We start from the raw sequence: 21,072 nt of genomic DNA, 5'->3' as shown, positions 1-21,072 counted from the left end.
AGTACATGTGAGTGAAATTCTTGTGTGCAAGCTTCACGAGCAACAAAGTTGTGCAAAAATACAATAACATAAAACAAGCAAAATATAGGAATGGTTCAGGCTAACTTTATCTATGGTTCACTTTATCTAAAGTGACTCTTTAGATAAAAAGAAAATCTTTCAACATTAGCAATTTGAATGTGTGATTATGAAAACAATGGTTCGTTTTCTCTGAAGGTTAACCAATAAATAAAAATTAGTAGAAAATACACTTTTACCTCCAGATTGACTTTCACCTCAGAGGCATATGGGGATTCACATTTCAGATTTACGATTCTTTCCCGGAGCACCTGAAGGCATCTCCCGTCTCCACGACTACATCCGGGACATTTAACAGCTCCACATGTCGGCAGGTTCAGATGCCAAAGACTTTCTTGCATGAGAAGAAGCTGTTTTAGTTACTCTCGTTTCAACGACGCCGTTTGGAAGAAGAGATGGTAACTTCATTTATAGTCTTATATATAAAAACAGCTTCTTACAGAGTGCTGGGAAGCCCACTGACGAGCGCTTTTTAGGTGTTCCGGAGGCAGTTAGAGCTAGTTTGCTAATGCTAACCAGCTGTACTGACAGGTGGTGGACCTCCAGTTAAATTTAGCACGATAGCCATTTGCTCAGTTTCATTCATTTTGCAGCGGCTACCAGCGTATCGTGTTCTTAGTGCTGTTGAACGTAACCTCTTCCTGCTATTATCTCTTTAATGTCCTACGTGAGTTAGCTTCTGCCACAGACTGTTATATGTAAACAAACCGTGATGTAGCCAGCTCTACGGCTCTTCAAACTTTGCTGCGGAGTCCTTACTGTTGTAGACAAGGCGCTCGTGCTCTCTACATCCTCATTATACAAAATGACGCTATGCACTCAAGTGCACGGTGGAAACTCAGTGCGTGTGTTTAATTTGACAGGCGCTGATGGGAGTTCAGCTTGTGGTCAGCTTACTGGCCGCCAGCATAATGCAGAGGATGGCTCCACATTGCTCATTTGCACGCTGGCTCCTCTGCAACGGCAGGTACTGTCAGTAATATAATCAGGTTTTACGTAATTCACACAGTGCACTAAACTGCTTTAACACATGTGCTTGTTGTTTGTTCCAGTTTGTTGCGATTCAAACACCCTTCAGAGGGAGAGCTGTGTGCCCTGGCAGGAAAGCAGATGCCCAAACAAAACAGGAGAGACAGGTGGGAAATGGAGGGCTGTGCTTCATGCTGCAGGACCACTGCGTGCTATAGCATGAAGTTATAAAGTTGTATCATGTGATTCTAGTGTTACTCCATGACAGCGTTATAGTGTGTTTCTCATCCATCCGTTTCTTCATGCTTCAGGCTTGCATTGTTATTTTTTTTTCCATCCTTTATTTGCTCATAGGCGGCAGAATGGGGAGAATAAGCCGCTCACTGTGCCCAAAGACATTGACCTTCACCTGGAGAAAGCACCAGTCAACGTCATTGACGCTCTCGGTAAAACAAATACTTCTTCGTCCACATCACAGTAATGTTGTGCAAGAGTAAATATTACTCGAAGCCCAGCTTTCACTGTTAAGTCCCGCCGGTGGTTTGCAGCATATTACACTGCATGGAAACTTTATTGAAATTCTCATTTTGATTGTGTTTTTGTTTTTTTGTTCTTGTTTCTATTTTCAGTGCTGCGCTTTTTCCTGGAGTACCAGTGGCTTGTAGATTTTGCAGTCTATGCAACCGGAGTTTTCCTCTTCACTGAGTGTTACTATAGTGTGGTAGATGCCAGCAAAGAGGTTAATATTGGAGCCATCTGGTGTGTCCTGACTGTTCTCTTCTGTCTGTATCCTTCAAATGTAAAACACTCACTCTCTAGGTTAGAAAGAATATATCTAGAGCCAGATTAGTTTGTGATGTTTTCCTGACTGAAGATCCTGATATGTCCACCACATTCTTGGCAGCTGTTATATCAATGAAGATGAGTTGGTAACTATCTATAGTACTGAATGAACCTAAAATCCTAATAATCTCTTTCTACAGCTAACGTTTAATCTCTTATTAGGAATACAAGCACTACTAGTGTTAAACTAATATAAAAACATTAAAAATGTCTTACAAATTGTAAGTCTTATACATGTTTAACTAAAGGTAAATTATCACTGAAATATATGTAGCTCCTTTTTTTTTTTTTTTTTTTTTTTTTTTTTTAACACCTCTTATTTGGTTTCCTTTACCATCTGACCCACAGAAAGACCCTTCACACCCTAATGAGCCACTACTTCTGCTCTGAGGAGGGTGGTGAGCGCTCAGTGTGCCTTGCCTTTGGTTTTCTGTGTCTGCTTGTGGCCATGCTAGTGTTGGTTGTCAGAGAGGACTACCTGGAGTTCGGCCTAGAGCCGGGTTTTTCCAGCCTCTTTGACAGCTTGGAAATCTTTGTCAAACAGCAGGGCTACGCTGACTGGTCGTACGTATCTCCATGAAAAGATTACTTCTGATTGAAATATTGACCTGTTGTCTTTAAAGAAATGCTTGTTGCAGTAAAATTGATTTATATTAAATCTTATATGAGTTGAGTCATCTTTCAATTGGCACAGGAATGAGCCTGACTGTGTTTGATATCTGTGCTGGAAGTAGCCCTTCTTAAATATTGGTGTCACTTACTGTTAGTGGTTGCTTTAAACTCAGAATCCCAGTGACTAAGCTGACAGTGAAGCTTGGTTTGGCTGCTGTCTGTGCCTACATCGGAGCTCTCTTGGCCTTCCCTGGACTGCGGCTGGCTCAAACTCACTTGGATGCGGTGCAGATGAACTCAGACCGTCCACTCATCCAGTAAGAATTGTTATATGAAAAATAGCATGTGCTTCATGTCTTTTATTACTACACATTAGCTCTACTCTGCTCTTTCAGTTGTGTCCCTAATGTTTCCTGACAGGATTCTGCTGCATATGGGTTTTCTGTCTCCAGTCATTGTGTTGGTTTTGTGGGTGAAACCCATTGCAAGAGACTTCCTGGCCAATGCACCTATGGGAAAGACTTCTGTTACTCTGTGAGTGCTCATTTCTGATTGATTGGCTTCGAGAAGCTAGAACTAACAATCAGGAAATAGAAGAATTCTTCTAGGCAGCGCTTAGTGAACACCTGGCTAATCTCTGATAACTTCACTCTTTGCAGAGTATCCAGCGAAACATTTGACAGCATGCGTCTTTGGATCATCGTGGTGTCGTGTGTGCTGCGGCTGGGTCTCACCCGTTATCACCTCCAGGCCTACCTCAACCTAGCTCAAAAATGGGTAGAGCAGATGAAAAAGGAGGCAGGACGTATTGCTGCAATTGACATCCAACGAAAGGTCAAATGCAGTTTTAAACTTTCTCAGTATTGCATGCTTTTATCTTATAAACAGACAAATTGAGAGTTTTTAATAAAAAAACAACTTAAAAAAAACTGTTTAAATATTTAAGGATAATTCTTAATAAAAACTTGAGTGCCTGTGTCGAGTAAAGTTTCTGTGCCCGCTTCCAGGTTACACGTGTGTTTTGCTACCTGACAGTAGTTAGTCTTCAGTATCTGATTCCAATTCTGCTCATCCTATTCTCAACACTGTCACTTAAGGCACTGGGTAAGTAAAATGCTCACTGAAACTCACATCTTGATATTTGAACTTTTTCTCAACCATGTAGACTTTCACAGGCCTGAAGTTCTCTGGAAATTAGTCAGACATTAATCCATTTTTAAATTGACTGCTCCTTATGTCAGATTGTGCCAATTTGCTAAGAGCACTAGTGAGCGAGGGCCGTGTGTGCTGCATCCTGAAGCTCCATCCAGGCAGTTTGTTGCATAAACCAAAGTGAATATTTCTGATAGTTTCAACATGTCTGAAGTGGATAGTTTGTATCCATAAATACTGCCAACCTAATATTTTTGATGAACAAAAGGTTCACGGATTTCTCTTAAAGTTAACTTCAAAAATACCAGCAGTCCTGGAGTCATGCTATAGAGTGGAGCATTTTTGCATTCATAGATAATCATTGGCATTGGACAAGAAGGCACTAATGGAATTGGAATTAATTAGCTATTAGCTTTTATGTCACTTGTTATTTTATGTGGTAGAAGTGACGGTGCTTGATATAAATGGGAAGTTGCACATTTTGCCTCGGTTGTCACATTTGATCTTGTTCCTTATAACGGTAAAAATGAGGTTTAATTGGAAATTGGTTCGCATCAGAGTGCAATCAATGAAAAATTAGCCAGCCAAAAACCAGATCCAAAAATAGACTTTTGTAGGTGGCAATTTAGCTCCACCATACACCACAAGGCTGAATGCAGTGGCTCGGGCTAGACGTCGACCTGCAGCCTTTTCCTGTGTGTCTTCCCCCACTCTCTTTCCCTCCTGTCTATTCTTAATTTTTACCCTAATAAAGTAGAAAGGCCCCCCTGAAATAAATTAGACTTTTACTATATTCTGCCCTGGAAATGTACAATTTAATTTGTGTGGCAAGGCAAGGCAAATTTATTTGTATAGCACAATTCAACAACAAGGTGATTCAAAGTGCTTTACAGAGACATTAGAAACAAAAACAAATAAAAAGCATGATTTAAAATCGATTAAAACAAGCAAACAAACAAACTAACTAAACACACACATTTCACACCTGTGTGCTACGAGTAAGTGGACTAATTTTAGCTGGTTCTAGTCAGGAAACTGCAAACCTACTGCTGCCAGTCGCAAGGGATAAGAATTTTGGTATTGGAAGTTTTCTGGTTTCCATCAATCAGGTTTTGACTGCATGCAGATAACTGTGCCATGTGGAGAGCAAAAAAGAAAATAATTTGTTGATGAGTTAGGTCATTATTGGCAATCATCTGACAAAGATTAACTTTTCATTACCGTAGGTTAGGTTTATTAATCAGGAATTGTAAGCAAGCGGCAGATAAAAATGAAAGATCTTTGTTTTGTTTTTTTTGGCCTGGATATTCCCAAAAACTTTCTGTTGTCCCCAGAAGCAAAATTAGCAAAATAGCTTGATTCCAAGGCTGTCTGACCAGCAAGCTGGGCATTTATTGGACAGGTCAAGCAGTCTGAATGTTAGTGAAACATAACCAGTTATTTGTTGCAGGGGACTTCTCCTGGAGTACAGGTGCCCAGGATACCCCTGGTGTGACACCAGCAATCATCATGCCCACAGCTGCACCTGTCTTGTCTGGAGCTCTAGATGAAGATGAAGAAGGGATGGAGGACATGGAGGAAGACATCCAAGCTACAGTAGCTCGACTGTCAGAGACTTTCACAGCGCTGCGATCTGTCCTCACACCGCTTTTCTACAGAGGGTTTTTTGCCTTTCTCACCTGGTGGGTGGCTGCCTGCCAGGTCATAAGCTCTCTGTTTGGCATCTACTTCCATCAGTACCTTATGCAAAACTAACTAAGGAAAATGGAGTGCCATACTTCTATACATCCAGCAATCAGCTCATATTATGCTGTCGCACAGGATGCCTGCAGACAGCAGAGGGGACATTTCATTAAAATAGAACTGCAGCTGGATTGCACCATCTTTCTGGTTGTAACTGATCAAGGTTGGATGCTGTCTGTTGCAATATTTACTACTTTTTGACCTTGTAACTTTTTGAGACCAGCAGGACTCTGGCATTAGTAACACACAAATATACAGAAAGAAACTGAGTGGGGTCTGCATCACAAATCAACGGTAGTTTAGTCCGCCTTAACATGTATCACAATGCTAATTCTAAATTGGCTCAGTAAAATCTGGGTTTAATTGGCCCAGAAGGTGGCACCATATACCGATACTGATGATAGCGGTGATAATTCAAATGAAGAAAATTATGTTGCATTAAAAAATATGTCAGCGCAGGTGTTATTACAGCCTTATAGTGCAGTGTTTCTACACACTGGTTAACGCAAAAGTAGTTGTCAGACATTGGGGCAGTCCCTGCAGGTGGGGCGCATACAACAAAGTGAAAAATATGAAGTGAAACTTAAAGCCCTTTTCTTTTTCTTTTTTTGTGTACTATTTGCGTTAGAAGGGTCAACTGTGCAGTCTTTTTAGGTGTGTAGCGTCTATTACGCACACTACTGGTGTTGTGAAATTCTGGTAGCGTTTAGTCTAACTTGATATGCAGTAGTAACCACCTTTCATCCACCTTGTTCACGCTGCTGCCAAACCAAACTTTGTTATCCACAAAAATGAAGGATACGTTTGACTGAGTTTATAGTCAGTTGATATCACATTATTCTTACAGTGAATTTAATGCAGGCCGTGATAGTCTTGTGATGAAATATGACAGAGTTCACATTCAGGTTCAAAACATTCACCAGCAAGTTAATTTGGATATTGCATTGATAAAACCTGGAATTCTGCAGGAATTGCCTCTGGATTTAGATTAACAAACAAAAACAAATCTGATTTGTTTATCTGACCAAAATAGTGCATTTGCTTTAACTGTTAATGATTGGTGCCTGTAACCGTATGCTTACTTGACATGCAGCTATAATTGCCTCACCCTAGATGAGAGTAAGACAAACTGGTATACGAATTGTTTATTAAAACTCTTGTTTTAAATGCAAAGTGCTCAGTAATTGTCAGGATACTGAAGAGTCCAGTTTTTGTTTTGTTTTCTCTTTTCCCAGAAAGACTTGTTAAAGTCTGTTTTCCTGAAAGGTAACCCTGCCTGAAGCAGGTTAATCATACAGTGTTGGTTACCATTGTTATTTACTGAGGCTAAAATTGAACCAGCTTTGTGATGATGTTAAACCAGAGTTAATCCCAAATGCTGCTGGATTACCTACGGAGCTCTCTTTGTGATACAGACCCCAGTGTTATCTAATAACTTCTTTAATAGAACATTTTTCTGCAACTTCTCACATGTATCTATGCCAGTGTTACTGAGTTTTGTTTTTTTGTTGTTTTTTTTTTTTAATTTTCAAAGAAACACTGTTAAATGCTGCATTTATGATATTTGGAGGTACCAGGACAAGTATGAATATTTTAATGCCTGAGTAATAAGACATATTTTTGTGAGGGACTCTTTGCAGTCCTTAAAGAACCGATTCACGAGTGCTACTTTTTGAGTTTTATTTTTTGGGGGGGATTTTTTATTTTTTTGGTTTTGTGTTGTTTTGATTTTGTGTGTATGTGTGCGTGCGTGTCTTTTTCTGCTTCTTTTTCCTGTTTTTCTGTGTGGGCGTAATTTTCAGATCGAGCCTACTGAGTGTAATGCAGTGTGGCTGTGTATTAGTGTTTGAAAGCCAAACACCGTGGAGCTGTTGCTCTTTATCTTGAAGTGCCTGGGAGCTCAGGGATTTTGAATGTTTTGAAATCTCCTTCCTCCCTGTTCATGTGTATTTAGAACAAGCTGATATTCTGCAGTGAACACTGCAGGTACATTTCTGTTTTACCCATTAATTTTCAAACACTACCCATGAACAACATGCTAGTTGCAGTGTCTTAATCGCGTCTTTTACTTCATAGGGTTTGTTGTTGCTGCCAATCAGCCATGTATATGTCAGACTAATCAAAACCTTCTCTGAATCAGTCTTCATCAGTGTGTTTTATTTACTTTATTTATGATACATTGATTAACTCTGTGGATGGTTTTGATCATTAGTATGTTTTCTTTAGATGGCGTATTTGAATGCTCTGATATCATTATACTGTGAAGTTGATATGAAATGTTCCCTTAGGAGATTTTCTGAATGCATGTTGTGCAACACTTTGGCTGTAACCTGATTTTTTTTTTTTTTTTTTTTTTTTTTCCCCCATGTGTGGTCCTAATAAAAAGATTTGCTGTTTTCACTTCATTTTGACTTTCTCCGTTATTTCCTCCTTCCACCACGGAGCGTGGGAGATGTTACAGATAGAACATTTCCTTTTAAAGAACTGGTACTCCATTGACAAAAGACATGGATGACAATGGAGCGTCTAGTCACTGTGCAGGGTGCTGATCTCTGACCCCAACCTCCTGAGAAGATCGTTCTTTAATCACTGGTAATTATTATGAACCTAATGCCCCCTGGACTCTGAGAAGAAATGTTTGCGGTGGATGAGCTTGGCTGTAGCAGCAAAATAATCCAGTTAATGGACAGGTTTTATGCAGTGAACTGCATAATCTCTGTTTGACAGTGCAGTTTAAATCATTCATATGTATTTTGTGACATCAAAACCTTCAAAATCACATGCCAGTCAATTGTCACGTCAGCTTTTTGCAATAATGAGAAGAGAGTGGCTCCTTGTTTAAAAGCTGACATGATTTAAATTCTTCCTCCAGTCAAACGTTGTGAGCATCCTTCAGTAAAAGAAGGGACATGCTCCTCACCTCACTGTCTTTTTATATGGACAACTGAAAGACATTAACAATCGCAAAGCCACTGAGAAGCAAACAGATTTGAGAGCACACCAGTTAGCAAATCCTACATCTCAGTAAGTGCAGAAAAATTTCTAGGACAATGTTTTTGTTGCTGTGGAACATCGGTTTAATTTGAGTCAAGCTCATCCTTCTCTCTGGTGGGCCTGTAAGAATGCCTGGCCTCATGAACTGAATGGTGATATTACTTTTACGCATCTGTGCTGGAGGCCTCGGGCCCCTTCAGTCTGCTCTATGGACTGCAACAAGGCAAGTCAGACAGCCATGGCCGGCTGTGGTTGCTATAGAGGCTAGAATGTATGTCTGCGTGTGTGTGTGTGTGTGTGTGTGTGTGTGTGTGTGTGTGTAGACATAGGACCCAGATATGCCTTACAGACTGGGCCTGGTCTAGTCTCATCAGACCAGACATGACCCCAGTGAAAGTCTCGTCATTTAAGGTGGAGAGACGACAGCTCAATACTGTGTGTGTGTCTCTGTGTGTGCCCACCGTGAAAAGGCAGGTCAATTCTCCATAGAGGCAGCATAGGAAAACATTTTGGCATGGTTACTATGAAACAACCAGCTATGGAAATGACCCTATTTGTGCCCCCTTTTTTGTCTTGTTTGGAAGAAATAAAGGTTTCCAGGCTTTTGCGTGGTCTATTTTTGTTCCTCTCGTTTGGTGGGTGCATGGTGAGCTGCCTGACAGGGCCCTGACTGATAATGAGGGAGTGTGTGTGTATTCAAAAGATAGAATGCAGGTGAATAAAATGAAATAAATGGACACATGAAAGCTACACAGTGAAGGGCACTTTACCTGCTTTCAGAATTAATGTACATAAAAACAGAGGGAAATGATTCCCTTTTATGCCATTAATTTATTAATTATTAATTAATTAATTATGACATTTTTTTCATCTGAGAAAAATGATAAACTGAATGTCCTAAAATTAAAAAAAAAAAAACACAAAAAACTCAGACTGGGGCAAACACACAAAGTAAACAGTCTTTATTTTAAAATGATTCACAAAAAATGTCAAAAAATGCCTCTGTTTTGTTAGTGAAGCATCCAGCAAATATGTATGTATATACGTGTTTAAAAAAATCAACCAGAAACATCAGAATACTGACAACTTGGCTTTTCATGTTTCATGCTAATATTAATCCACAAAAATCCACATATCATGAAAAGAGAGATAAATCGACAGTGGAACTTGTATTTGAAAACCTCCACAAGCTGGATTTTAGCAGGAGTTTAATTTAATGAGCCGATTAACCGATTTATTAGATAAAGAATTACCTTTTAAGGCTGGTCTTCACTGCTCTGCACTTTAACCAGTCTCAGTCAGATTAAAAGTGTGAAATAAGACGACCCCTTGTGGACAGTGAATGAAAATTATCTCCTTTTTAAAAAAATTTTTTTAATTTTTTTGTCATTTGAAGATCAGAAACTGAAAACGCAAAACTAAAAGACATAGAGGTATCCAGTGCACAAGATTAAAAAGTAAATGTATACATAAATGAAGCCCGGATAATAAATGAACAAATGAATGGATATTTGGACTCATCTACTACAGCTTGTCTCGTGTTTTAACACATCATAAACGCAGGAATATCTACTCTAAACACTTACTACACAAAGCCCTTCAGGAAGAGCACATGATTGCTGCTGTTTAGAAAAAATCGACCAAATAAAGACAAATAGATCCTTTTTGGGCTGTTGCAGTATTTGTGTGCAATGCAGAGGGACAATAATTAAACACTTTGGTCTTAGCAGACTGCTGTGAGTGTTTCTGACAACATAAAATGATCATATTACAACAATACTAAAGATTAAAAAACAAACAAACAAAACAACACTTGAAAAAGAAAACCATTTTTACATCCCAAAGAGCTCATTGACCTAATCTCTGACACAGATTGATGCCCAGAATCTTAAAAGGGTGGGTTCACATTTTTTCAACTCTTTTTTTTTTTTTTAGATGATACTGCTGCAAAATGTCCCTCCAGTTCTGCAAATATCTTCTTTTGTTGTGAATCATTTGTAAGAGATGTGGGGCCAAGACACAGGAAGACAATCTGAGGCTACGGCAGTCTCATTTAAGTTGGGATGTTTTCAGAGCGAAACTTCCTTTTTCTTTGTTTCTCTACAAAGGATGCCTTTGCTTTAACATGAGAATGTGCTTTGTAAAGCAACAGCAATAAAACACTGTCTGGACAAAACAAATAATTCAGACAGAAGAAACCTCCTGTTAGCTGAATTTTATGTGTTGTTAAGGAAAAAATAGACAGTGGCTTTCATACCTAGATTTCTCTCATTAAAATTCCATTACGAAGGTATTTTCACATCTGAAAGGAGAAAAAGGAAAAACTGTGATAACTAAAAAAAACCTTTTATTTTAAGAACGTATCCAATTAAATGCCCTGTTGTGTAACCTTATCACATAAAACCCCAGTCAAGCTACTTTTTTAGTACCTCCTATTTTTTTTTTTTTATATTTTATTTTATTTTGGCTTTGAAAGCTGAATATGTATGGACGTTTTTTTTTTTTTCATATGTGCACTTCAGAGAAATTCAGTTGGTCCCACACTGCTGCTGTGCCCAACTTCAACAAAGTCACAAGAAAACAATCACATTTCCAACTTGTACTTTTGATTCACATTAGCTCCACACAGAAAACTAACTCTAACCAAACAAAAAGCAAAAGTCTGTATGCATCTATCTCCTCATGGGATCAAGCAAGTGATGCAGAGAAGAATTCTCCACTGCCCAGGAGAGACCAGCTCTGTTTGAGGAGACAAAGAGAGGCATATGTCGACCCTTTATGGTTTTGTCTGAAGACAGATGTTGACTGAGAGTGGGTTGTAGAGCGGAGCAGCTGGCTATCTCTGCCAGCCGTCGCTCATCTCTAACTGCCGGAGCGACTGCCCTCCTTCCTCTTGGTCTTGTGGGTAGCCGGTTTTGGCAAACTCTTTTGTGCCATTGGCTGGGTGGCTATCTGGAGGGGTATGACGAGCTGAATCGGGGTTGCTCATTGGAGAATGCTGCCTGAGGTGGTGCAGAGGAGGGGAGGCAGGTGAGGCCATGTGCTCAGGAGAGCTACGCTCCGATTTGATGTTGAGGTTGAGGGACGGCAGATGCGGAGAGGTTGGAGTGCAGGACTGAGAGGGGAAAGAGCATCCCCCGCTGGACCCTCTGAAAACAACAAGAGGGTGGAGGAAATGAATTTGGATTGAAACACGTCATCAGTCCTGGAGTTACAGCTAAGGGGCACTAGAAGTAGCTTGAAGATAATTTAAAGACAGTCAAAACTGCTTGTGAACATGGCATTTAAGAGTCAACTATCACTAATGGTTCAAAATTATATATACAGTGGATTTACTGTATTATGTCTAGAATAATATATGATATGCTCACACAGGATTTATATGAGGCCCATGAGGCTCCTGAGGTGGCTGCGCCGCTTGCCAGGGGTTTACTGTTCCTCGTTGTAAACTGACTGAGTGATAAAAACCAGGCTGGCTGTACTCTGCAAAGGAAGAATAGATATACATCGATTTGGAGAGGACAGGGGGGGAAACAGGAGAAAAGATACAGTTTAATAAAATGGTTTCATTTTAAGACAAGATAAACTTCACAGCAAGGCTGGTTTGACGTTTTGGGAAATACCCTTTGTAGTTTTTATCGATGAGCACAAGATAAGAAGACTGTAACCTCCCATCACTCATGTCTGTACACTAGAGATGAAGTTAGAGTCAGAAGATGTTCTGCTTAATTTGGAACAGTGTAAAAAAAACCCTAACAAAATTTCCCTTTCTTTTTCTTTTTCTTCTTCTTCTTTATTTATTTATTTATTTATTTATTTATTTATTTATTTATTTTTACCTTCTGTGGAACTAATTCCTGCCTGGGTTTAGCAAGAAAGGCAATGTTTTCTCATGATAAATTCACCAGAAAACCACCTGAAACTCTCCAAGCTCCTGGTCCTGCACAAACTCCAAACCTTTTTACACAAGGTTTGTGCACTAATAATGAGGTTCTGGAGTGAACTGCACCACAGTCAGTCAGTATCCTTGCGTTGCAGTTGTTATCCTAAGCTATGCTAAGAGAGTATATGTGTGGTAGGTTTAGTTTTGCCATACAGACATGAGAGTGGCATTAACACTCTGATATAACCTGTTAACATGTCAAGTTATTGCTGTATGACTACTTTGTTAGTTGCCATATATTTTTCATATATTTCTTTTTTCTTTCTTTCTATAGTAACAGAACACAGATGACATACCAGAGGCTCCAGGGGAGGGGAGACCATATCCTCCCAAACTGTGACTCAGCAGCCCTGCCTTCCCCATAGCCACCATGGAGCTGCTGCTGTGCAGGCCCTGGTATAAAAGACCCCTCTGATGATCAGAGAAAGGGAAACAGTCATACTGGAAATCTTGAGTTTGTACTGATATAGTGAAGTCAGTGTATGAACACTATGAAACTTGTGAACATTATAATTGTGAGAGGTGTGAATGAGTCAAAAAACCTGTGAAGTTTCTTGTCCAAGTTTGCAGAACTATTTATGTGTTTTGGTATTTAATTAAGAACCTTAGTTTTTAGAAGCAGTACGACATCTATTAGAGGCACTGACACCTATTTGTTTTGATCACACTGGATAGCACAGCTACTTACAGCGGAGTTGTGGTTAGCACGTGTGGCCCCCATGGCCTGATTAGCACCATCTGCCCGCAGGTTTTCAGTGCCCACGTTCAGAGGAGGAGGGCTTTTCATGTCCAGAGCTCGATTGAGGTTGCCATGGGAAAACACAGAGTAGCCGATACCTAAAGAGTAAAAAAAAGGAGCAGGAAGTGAAAAGCGATCTAAGCCCGTTCCACTACTGTCATTTATTCTTTGTGATACAATCATCACCTCCCTCTGTTGCGGTATACAAGTGTGATTTTGAAAAAAAGAACTTCTTCTTTTCCTTTAACCTTTGAATGAGTATCAAGCCTTCGTGAGACACCAGGCAGGTCTGAATACTTATAATATGTGCAACTGTACTGAATATACTGTAACTCATGTGACAGAGTCCATTGCGAACGCAATGTAAACCAACAATCACTGTCAAATCTTAGATAAAACAGAGCAGTGCATTTAGAATCACTAAAAATGTCAGTGATCAGTATTTAATGACATCCCAGTGCATCCAAATAGTTAGCGACTGTATGATGGCTGACATGATAGGCAGGTGTGATGCATTCTGAATAGAAACCACAGAGCTGGTTGTAGCTGCAGTTACACTGTTGGAGGGCCAGTTTCACATAACAGACCGACTACGCACAAGCACACATACACACACAAACACACACACTTCCTGTGAGTTCACAGCCAGCTGCACAGATGGTTGACAGTACACACGAATTTTACAGAAAGCATTTAACAAGAAGTTAGAAGAGTGGCTCGTGGATTTTCATGTGAAAAGCTATGACTCTGTTTAAAGGTAGAATAATACTGGTAGATTATTTGTAGTGGTAGATGAAATTTTAAAAAATCATTTAGACTTTGGTTTCATCATGAAAGCGTTAAAAAAACACAAATAACTCACAAATGAGCCTGAATGAACCTGACAAAGGCCCAAAGTTTGTGGAACTTGTCAAAAGCGATACATAGATGCAATAGAAACTGACGTGTTTTTTTCAAACACAAGACATACACAAATAGATACTACCCTTAGTAGTTATGATGATTCTGGTATAGGACTTAATGAGACTAACCCGAGTGTGGAGACATGAATGCAGTGTGTGCATGGGGTGCAGCAGGACTGGCCGAGCTGGATCTGGAGTTTAGAGATTTAAAGCTCGGGGGTCTGTGGGAGGTCATGCCGGATCCGGATGAATTGGGAAAACCATTCTCGCAACCTGCAGACACGAGGAACTGTGCCTCTGGCGAGAGCAGAGAGGGACCCTGAAGAGTAAAACACATAACGTGTAATTTTGACAACAGTATGGATTAAAGATCAGTTAATTAAACATGCTTTCGTAACACAGAATTCTAATTAGAAGTCAGTTTGTCTGTGTTTGGTCTGTGAGTGTTGAGTGTAAGTACGGAGTAAGGAGTAAGTATGTGGTCACTAACATAGAAGCGCTGGCGAGCCACAGAGAGATCCATGCCCTCACTTAGAGGATACTTGTCTGACGCCACCTGCATGCTCTCCTCACTGTCAAGCTCTGAGCCATCAAGTCCGAGTCCTTTCCTACGCAGGGTCTGATGCAGAAGAGAAAGTGCACATGGAAAATTACTGGCAACAATAGCACAATGGTTTCGAACCACAACAATGTCACGGGAAAGGGTTTTCACTCAAAATACAACACCTGTTTTTCCAATAATTTTTTTACAATATCCTTCCAGAGGCTTTATATCGAATAATTGCATGTTCTGTTAAAAATTGGTTTATGTTTCAGATCAGCTGCGTATGAGAAGCTTTCACATACTTCTTTTTAAAAAGCTCCTAAAATAGTACCTCCAGTATGTCCGTGTTGGTGCGACTCTCGTGTGGCTCGCTGTACTCGGTGTATTTTAGCAGAACTTTATCCATGTCTGTGCTGGCGTACTGGAACAGACGGTTCGTGCTGTTGAAGATGATGAGAGCGATCTCGCAGTCACAGAGCACGCTCAGCTCGTAAGCTTTCTTCATCAGGCCAAATTTACGTTTGGTGAAGGTCACCTGTGACAGAAGAAAAACAGGTTTGCACTTTTAACTCCCTCCAGTTAACTCTGCAAAGTTGTGAGCATGACGAATTAAGGAAGTTGGATAATTAAAAATAAAATAAAATAAAATTAAATTAAATTAAATTAAATTAAATTAAATTAAATTAAATTAAATTAAATTAAATTAAATATCCCAGAGAGACTTTACAGTGCAGAACACGTTCAATCACCAAACACTTCATTCAGATACACAAACCTTATCACCACAACACTTTCAGTCAAAAAGATCAGATATGAGAAATAAATTGTGTTTATCAGCATTCTGAAAACAGTTAAATAAGAGCTCTGGATGTGTACACAAACTCACTATGCATATCATGTGTTTTTCCTAACACAGCTAAAACTTTAAATAATATTTAGGGTGTTTCATGGAATTGTAGTATTTGAACAAATATTAATGCACGAATAGGCTATAAATATGATGCAAGCAATTTTGTTCATGCCACAGTATTGTACAAATGATAATATCTGTCTGTGGTATTGCAGAGCGGTGTAACTCCTGTGCCATAAGTTGATGTAAGTACTATGTTGTATATGTAATCGGTGCTGTCATGATTCATTTAGCATCAAACTGATAAGCAGTTCCTCTTCTGTTTAATGGTGTGTTTTCTTGTTAGTTCTTAAATTTTAATAATATTTCCTTAATCTAGTGTCGACTGTCGGCACGCTCACATCCTTTTTTTTGTTCAGTGTGAAAGATTGTCTTTTTGTCAAATAAAATAATCTCACTTTAACTGGTGTTAAGGCTTTTGATAAATTCACAGCTTTAGGTTATTGTATCACTTACGTTCAAAATATTTGCTATTACCACCGTTGGGTAGAAAATAATGAATGCTAGTGATGTTGTAAACTGCACGATTTTAATAATGTTTCACACTAGTATAAATATCGTAATTTGATATTTCATTAATAGTCATCCTTGCATGCCTTTGCATTTGCATTTCAATCAGTGAACCTATGTTTTAAATATTTGCAGTGCAATGTTGGACAACAAACAACCACAGCGTCGGCTACATAACATGCACATTTGCATGAAACATGTACCGCTATTTTTGCAACTCAGTGCTTGCAGCTTAAGTGACACTTAATTACGGAGTCTAAAACATATCTGGAAGAGGAAAACGTTAAAAATTTGCCTGATACATTTCCTGAGATATCAGCGCGATGTCTTTAAATGTCTTGGATTGATATACAATTTTTACACTAGAGAAAAGGCCCACACGTTCACACTGTAATAATATTTGACACTTAAAAAACAAGAAAATGTATCTGATTGTTCAAATAATCTGGATGAAGTTTTTATTCTTCCTGCAGTTAACTATAATTTTAGTAGGACTGGATAATATTTACTGAGAAATATTTTTTTTTAAAACAACATATGTGTCTGTGTGTGCGTAACATGAAACGATGTGTGCTCACCTGTCTATTTCTCTGGTCAAGAATACGAGAAATTTGTATTTTCTTTCTTCCCATTTTCTCTTCTCTTCTTAGTCTGACACCTGTCAAACAAAGTGAAAATCAGTGTTATACTAGAATAAAACAGCATACTTAAACATTTGCAGTAATGTGTGAAAATCAGCATCAATGAAATGACCTAAAACATTAAATGAACCTTTACTCTCGAAGATCACAAAAAGATTTACCTCGATACTTAAGCTTGCATTTGTAAGCAGTTGAACTAATTATTAATTACTGTAACAAATTTGAGGTGATATGATCACATATTATAATAAGAATAGAATAAATGTTCAGTCTTTAATACAATTCTGATGGGAAAATGTCATCCCTTTGCTTTAAGTGACTCAAGTCCTTTCCCCTCAGTGGGGCGAGGGTGTTTATTTTTACCACCATGAAGCGATGCGGTCTAAAGTTAGCGTGGCTCTTGTGGGGCTAGCAGTCCACACAGAATGACACCCTGACAGTCTGGGTTACCCCCGGGCCAACAGCACAGTGCTTGACTGCACCAAGCGGCCCCAAGAGACAGGGTTAAAAATACAGTCCATAGCTCTTTTTAAAGGTTCAGCAGGCAATAGCTGAAACCAAACAGTAGAAGGAAAACGGTGTGTTCTTGAAAGATGGCTAATGCTAAAAGCCACCCACTCTTCTCTCATGCACGGCCAGGTCAGAAAAAAACAAAACAAAACAGGATTTTCAGGGGCAAATAGCAAAGACGTGGCTGGCTTGAGAATGTCCATTTTTGAAACTCACACCCGTGGTTTTTCTGTTTTTGTTGGGCTAGAAAACAATGCCCCCCATCCCTGCTGTATAGAAACAAAAACAAAGCAGAAAAACGTGGAACTGAATGTTTAATTACATTGACGCTTTAAGAGATGGCTTTGCTGAAAATACAACATTAAATCAAATGTATCCATAAATTTGCTCCCTGTATGAGCTGTCTCCGTTTGATGCTCACTATCAGTAAAACAACTGTGTTAAGTGGTGGTCTGCCTCTTCTGACTGGGCCATACAGTATTTCTCTAAAGCCCAGAGGAGTTTTCACTGGTTTTCCCCCCTAATTCTAGACGTCGTGATTTCTCTATATTTAGTTGCTTGCCCCTCCTGATGGTGCCTGAGCGGATATGAATCCCATGTTCCCACGACCCCTAAAGTACCCGCTGTCCTTCAACATAAGCTTGGCACACAGAAATTTGGGGCATGTCTGGAAGAGTCCACCTCGTTGCCCTTACGATTACCTTATAAAGTCTTGCATTATTTGCTTCGTTGAATATGTTGCAGAGCCAAGACAAACCTCAAAAGTAACAGCTGCAGACAAACTCATCCTTGCCAATGTCTGTACGGTAAAACAAAGTGCACAACAGAAAAATAGAACCACAAAACCAGCACTGGTCTGTCTAACTAACAACTCAACTACCACAAAGAATTCACACCAGGCCAAGCTGTTCTGGGTTTTTTTTTTGGACCAGAAGTGAGACAATTTCACCTCATATCAAGGCATGTTAATGTAGAGAAGAGAGGGAAGTGGGACATATGTTCTAAAAAAGGCTGAAAGATGTTTATCACAGGGTTTTACCGAAGGTTCCGCTCCTCTCAAATACAACCAAATGTCAACTATTAGAGCTGCTGACAGCTCTGTTAAAACCTATGGCTAGCTGGGTATATATAGCTGCCCCTCCAGCAAACCGGCGTGGAGTTAGCTATAGAAAATCTATGTGGTTTGGTAGGTTTGTCAAAGGCCTAAAGGCCGAGGTGGGCAGGAAAAGCCTGGCTGTGCCTCACAGCTAAATCTGGATACTTTCCCATTTGACAACTGCCATTTGAGGTCTGCACATTCACAGAAACAAAAAACAGCATGCACCTACTGCCTGTGACATTTCATCTCCATGGTCAACTACTGAACATCTCGGGGAAAAGGTGGACATGAAACGGAACAAGCAAATCTTCCTTTTTGTCTCATTTGCCATCAAATGGACATGAATGAAAAACAGAATCACCATCTAACCTGTCATTGTCCAATAGTTCAGCACATGCACACCTTCCCCAGAGCCTCAGGCTTCTAGGGAAGGACAGTGCCTTTGACAGATACCTTCCCAAAGGTGAGACAGTGGAAAACACTGAGCACAGACACATACAAGGACAGCAGGAGCTTTGCTTTACCCCGGGATCGTCTGACTAATCACCAGGGAACTACCTGGGACAACAGTGCACATGTACAGAAAACCCTGCGCATCAAGGTAATTTTAATTGGTCTTATTAGCACTGCTGATGTTGCTCATTAACAATATGTATCACGCGACATGTTTTCTTGCTGCAGTGAACTGTATGCATGAATGAGAAGGGGGAAAAAGTAGGGCATTTGTAGAGTATTGGGGGTTCTGCTTCAATGGTTTCCTTTCCATGAGTCATTCAGAGCATGGTGGCTTCAAATGTTTCAAAAACATGATAAACACTTGTAGGCATATTAGCCAGGGAGGTTAATGGTTTCTTCTATGGTGAAAAAGCAGATTGCCCTGCTCTCTACGCAGTACTGAATGTTAAATATGACAAGATATATAATGGTAGTGTTAAAATACTGATAATTAAAGATGGTTTGAGAAAAGGGTTTTGCTTTTGCTAAACTATTTTTTTCATGTTTTGCTCTGTGAATGCATTAGTTACACAACTATGGTGATAACAAGAGAAGCAACACCTAAAATGTCTACTGTACTATATGGGTATAATGTGCTTTAACTGTTGCAAGCAGTGTGTGAATCAAATCTAACAGGGTTGTTGTTTTCACTGCTTTAGTCATTTTATCAGCTTGTGAATGTCATATCAAAGGCCAGTGTTATGTGGGCCGATGTCTGTCTTCACCCATTCCCTCTCTGTATGTATTAGAGCATATACATACATCCTTCTGAACTAAAGTTAAAAAAGGTGAAGGCCAAATCTTGAAAAATTTGAAGTCTTAGTGACAGCCTCACTTATTCAAATCAAAACAGAAGCATACTCATAAAATAAAGGCCCCAGGGGAACACTTTGCTTCTTAGTCTTTATAGTTCTCGACAAAGCTTTGCATAGCTAGCATGGTAACCAAAAGAGGTCTTTTTATTATTTTTATCTTGCAGTATACCTAGCTGTATATGTCTCTGTTTGCCACCTTTGGGGTCAAATGGTTCATGTGCTCATCGGGCCTTTGCAGTGCAATAGCGAGGGAATATTTGTCTAATTTTAACTGGGTATAATTGAATTGCCTTGATATTTTTTCATAGAGCCAGAGTAGCAATGTTGCATGCAGGCATGTGCTGAACATTTGATCTTTCCATAAATAGAGAAAAAAGGGGTTTTTTTTAGTCTTCCAAAAGGTTAGAAAGTCTGACATCCTCTCAAACTATCTGTGAAGATGAGCCACACCTCGCACTAAAAGAGGAAAACCTCTTTGAGGGCATTAAAAATGGAAAAAGATACATGTCCAGCACAAAGGAATGTCAGAAGATTAAAGACATCAGAATCAGTAATGCTTGCTTTAAATTAGACTAAGGACAACAGGTAAAGGGATGAAAGAGCTATCTACCTGTCTGTCTAGATATCTATCTATATCTGTTTCTAATAAGAGCAAAGTTAGTCGAGATTCTTCTTAAAAGTTGAAGCAGTCTACTTAGAATGGACTCATGGGATGTGTTTGCTTTCAAAGGACTCTGATTCATTTTTCACAGTGAGCAAGCCAAGCAAGAATTAAGTAATAATAATAACTATTTATTATTATTATTATTATTATTATAATGATAATAATAATCATAAAAGTTAAAAAGAAGTAGAAATGCATTGCTTAAACCCGTTTATGGGCAATTATTCCCAATAACTTGCTGACGTCATTTCAAATAGACAGTTTAAGAATAGCCCGTCTGTCCCCGAGTTGCCAAGCACTCCTGTCTATTATAGCCTCATCTCAATAACACAGCAACAGGTACTTTACTCACAGCTGTGTCATGCAATGCTCTACACAGGAAACCCCAGGAAGCTTCGCTCATTTGCCTTAAAAACCGAAATAAGAAGATAAAACAGAAACTCAACACGTGCTTAAAAATAAAAATAGAGCATCTGATCTCACCTGTTCCTCGATCTTCTTTTTCTCTGTTTACTTCTTAGTTTCACCCACTCGATCAGGACCAGTCAAACAGGAATAGTTGCTGATAGGAAACATAAATGACTAAATGAGCGTCTTGTTGTGCGTTCTGGTCTTGTGCAGATGCAGAAATATTCACCTGATGCAGAAGCTGCGGATGATTCAGGAGCGCTGCTTTCCAACAGCTGGCTGCTACAGCCCGCCTCTCACTCTGTTTGTGTGTGTCACCACACACCGCCTCCTCGGCCATGCTATTGGACACACTCTTCCACCTCCCCTCCGCGTATAAACGCATTCGTCACTATAAGGTGTCAGCAAAAGTTGCGTAAAGTCCTTTATGCCTTCAAGATTTGCATTATGAAGCAATTTAGTTCTAATGTTATCTTTTAAAATGTATGTATATATCTATGG

At 39.5% G+C, this 21,072-nt stretch overlaps 2 protein-coding genes across 2 annotated transcripts; one reads left to right on the top strand and one right to left on the bottom strand.

Moving 5' to 3' along the window:
* The first annotated feature begins 341 nt into the window (after positions 1–341).
* Positions 342–7,802, top strand: tmem161a (transmembrane protein 161A). Its single transcript, XM_080877099.1, has 11 exons — positions 342–476; positions 942–1,045; positions 1,131–1,214; positions 1,402–1,493; positions 1,677–1,833; positions 2,239–2,454; positions 2,676–2,819; positions 2,923–3,036; positions 3,162–3,336; positions 3,510–3,606; positions 5,105–7,802. The coding sequence occupies exons 1-11, from the start codon at positions 474–476 to the stop codon at positions 5,407–5,409; spliced, it is 1,491 nt and encodes a 496-aa protein (XP_080733225.1). The 5' UTR covers positions 342–473; the 3' UTR covers positions 5,410–7,802.
* A 1,614-nt stretch (positions 7,803–9,416) lies between these two features.
* On the bottom strand, positions 9,417–20,842 carry mef2b (myocyte enhancer factor 2b). Its single transcript, XM_080878641.1, has 10 exons — positions 20,801–20,842; positions 20,647–20,725; positions 16,518–16,597; positions 14,851–15,054; positions 14,466–14,594; positions 14,105–14,294; positions 13,023–13,171; positions 12,631–12,745; positions 11,763–11,874; positions 9,417–11,540 (listed from the first exon to the last, which is right to left on the bottom strand). The coding sequence occupies exons 3-10, from the start codon at positions 16,569–16,571 to the stop codon at positions 11,228–11,230; spliced, it is 1,266 nt and encodes a 421-aa protein (XP_080734767.1). The 5' UTR covers positions 16,572–16,597; positions 20,647–20,725; positions 20,801–20,842; the 3' UTR covers positions 9,417–11,227.
* Between the last annotated feature and the right edge of the window lie 230 nt (positions 20,843–21,072).

This window comes from Rhamphochromis sp. 'chilingali', assembly GCF_963969265.1.
Source record: "Rhamphochromis sp. 'chilingali' genome assembly, chromosome: 3".
Taxonomy (NCBI): Eukaryota; Metazoa; Chordata; class Actinopteri; order Cichliformes; family Cichlidae; genus Rhamphochromis; species Rhamphochromis sp. 'chilingali'.
This window is presented reverse-complemented; position numbering and strand designations above follow the sequence as displayed.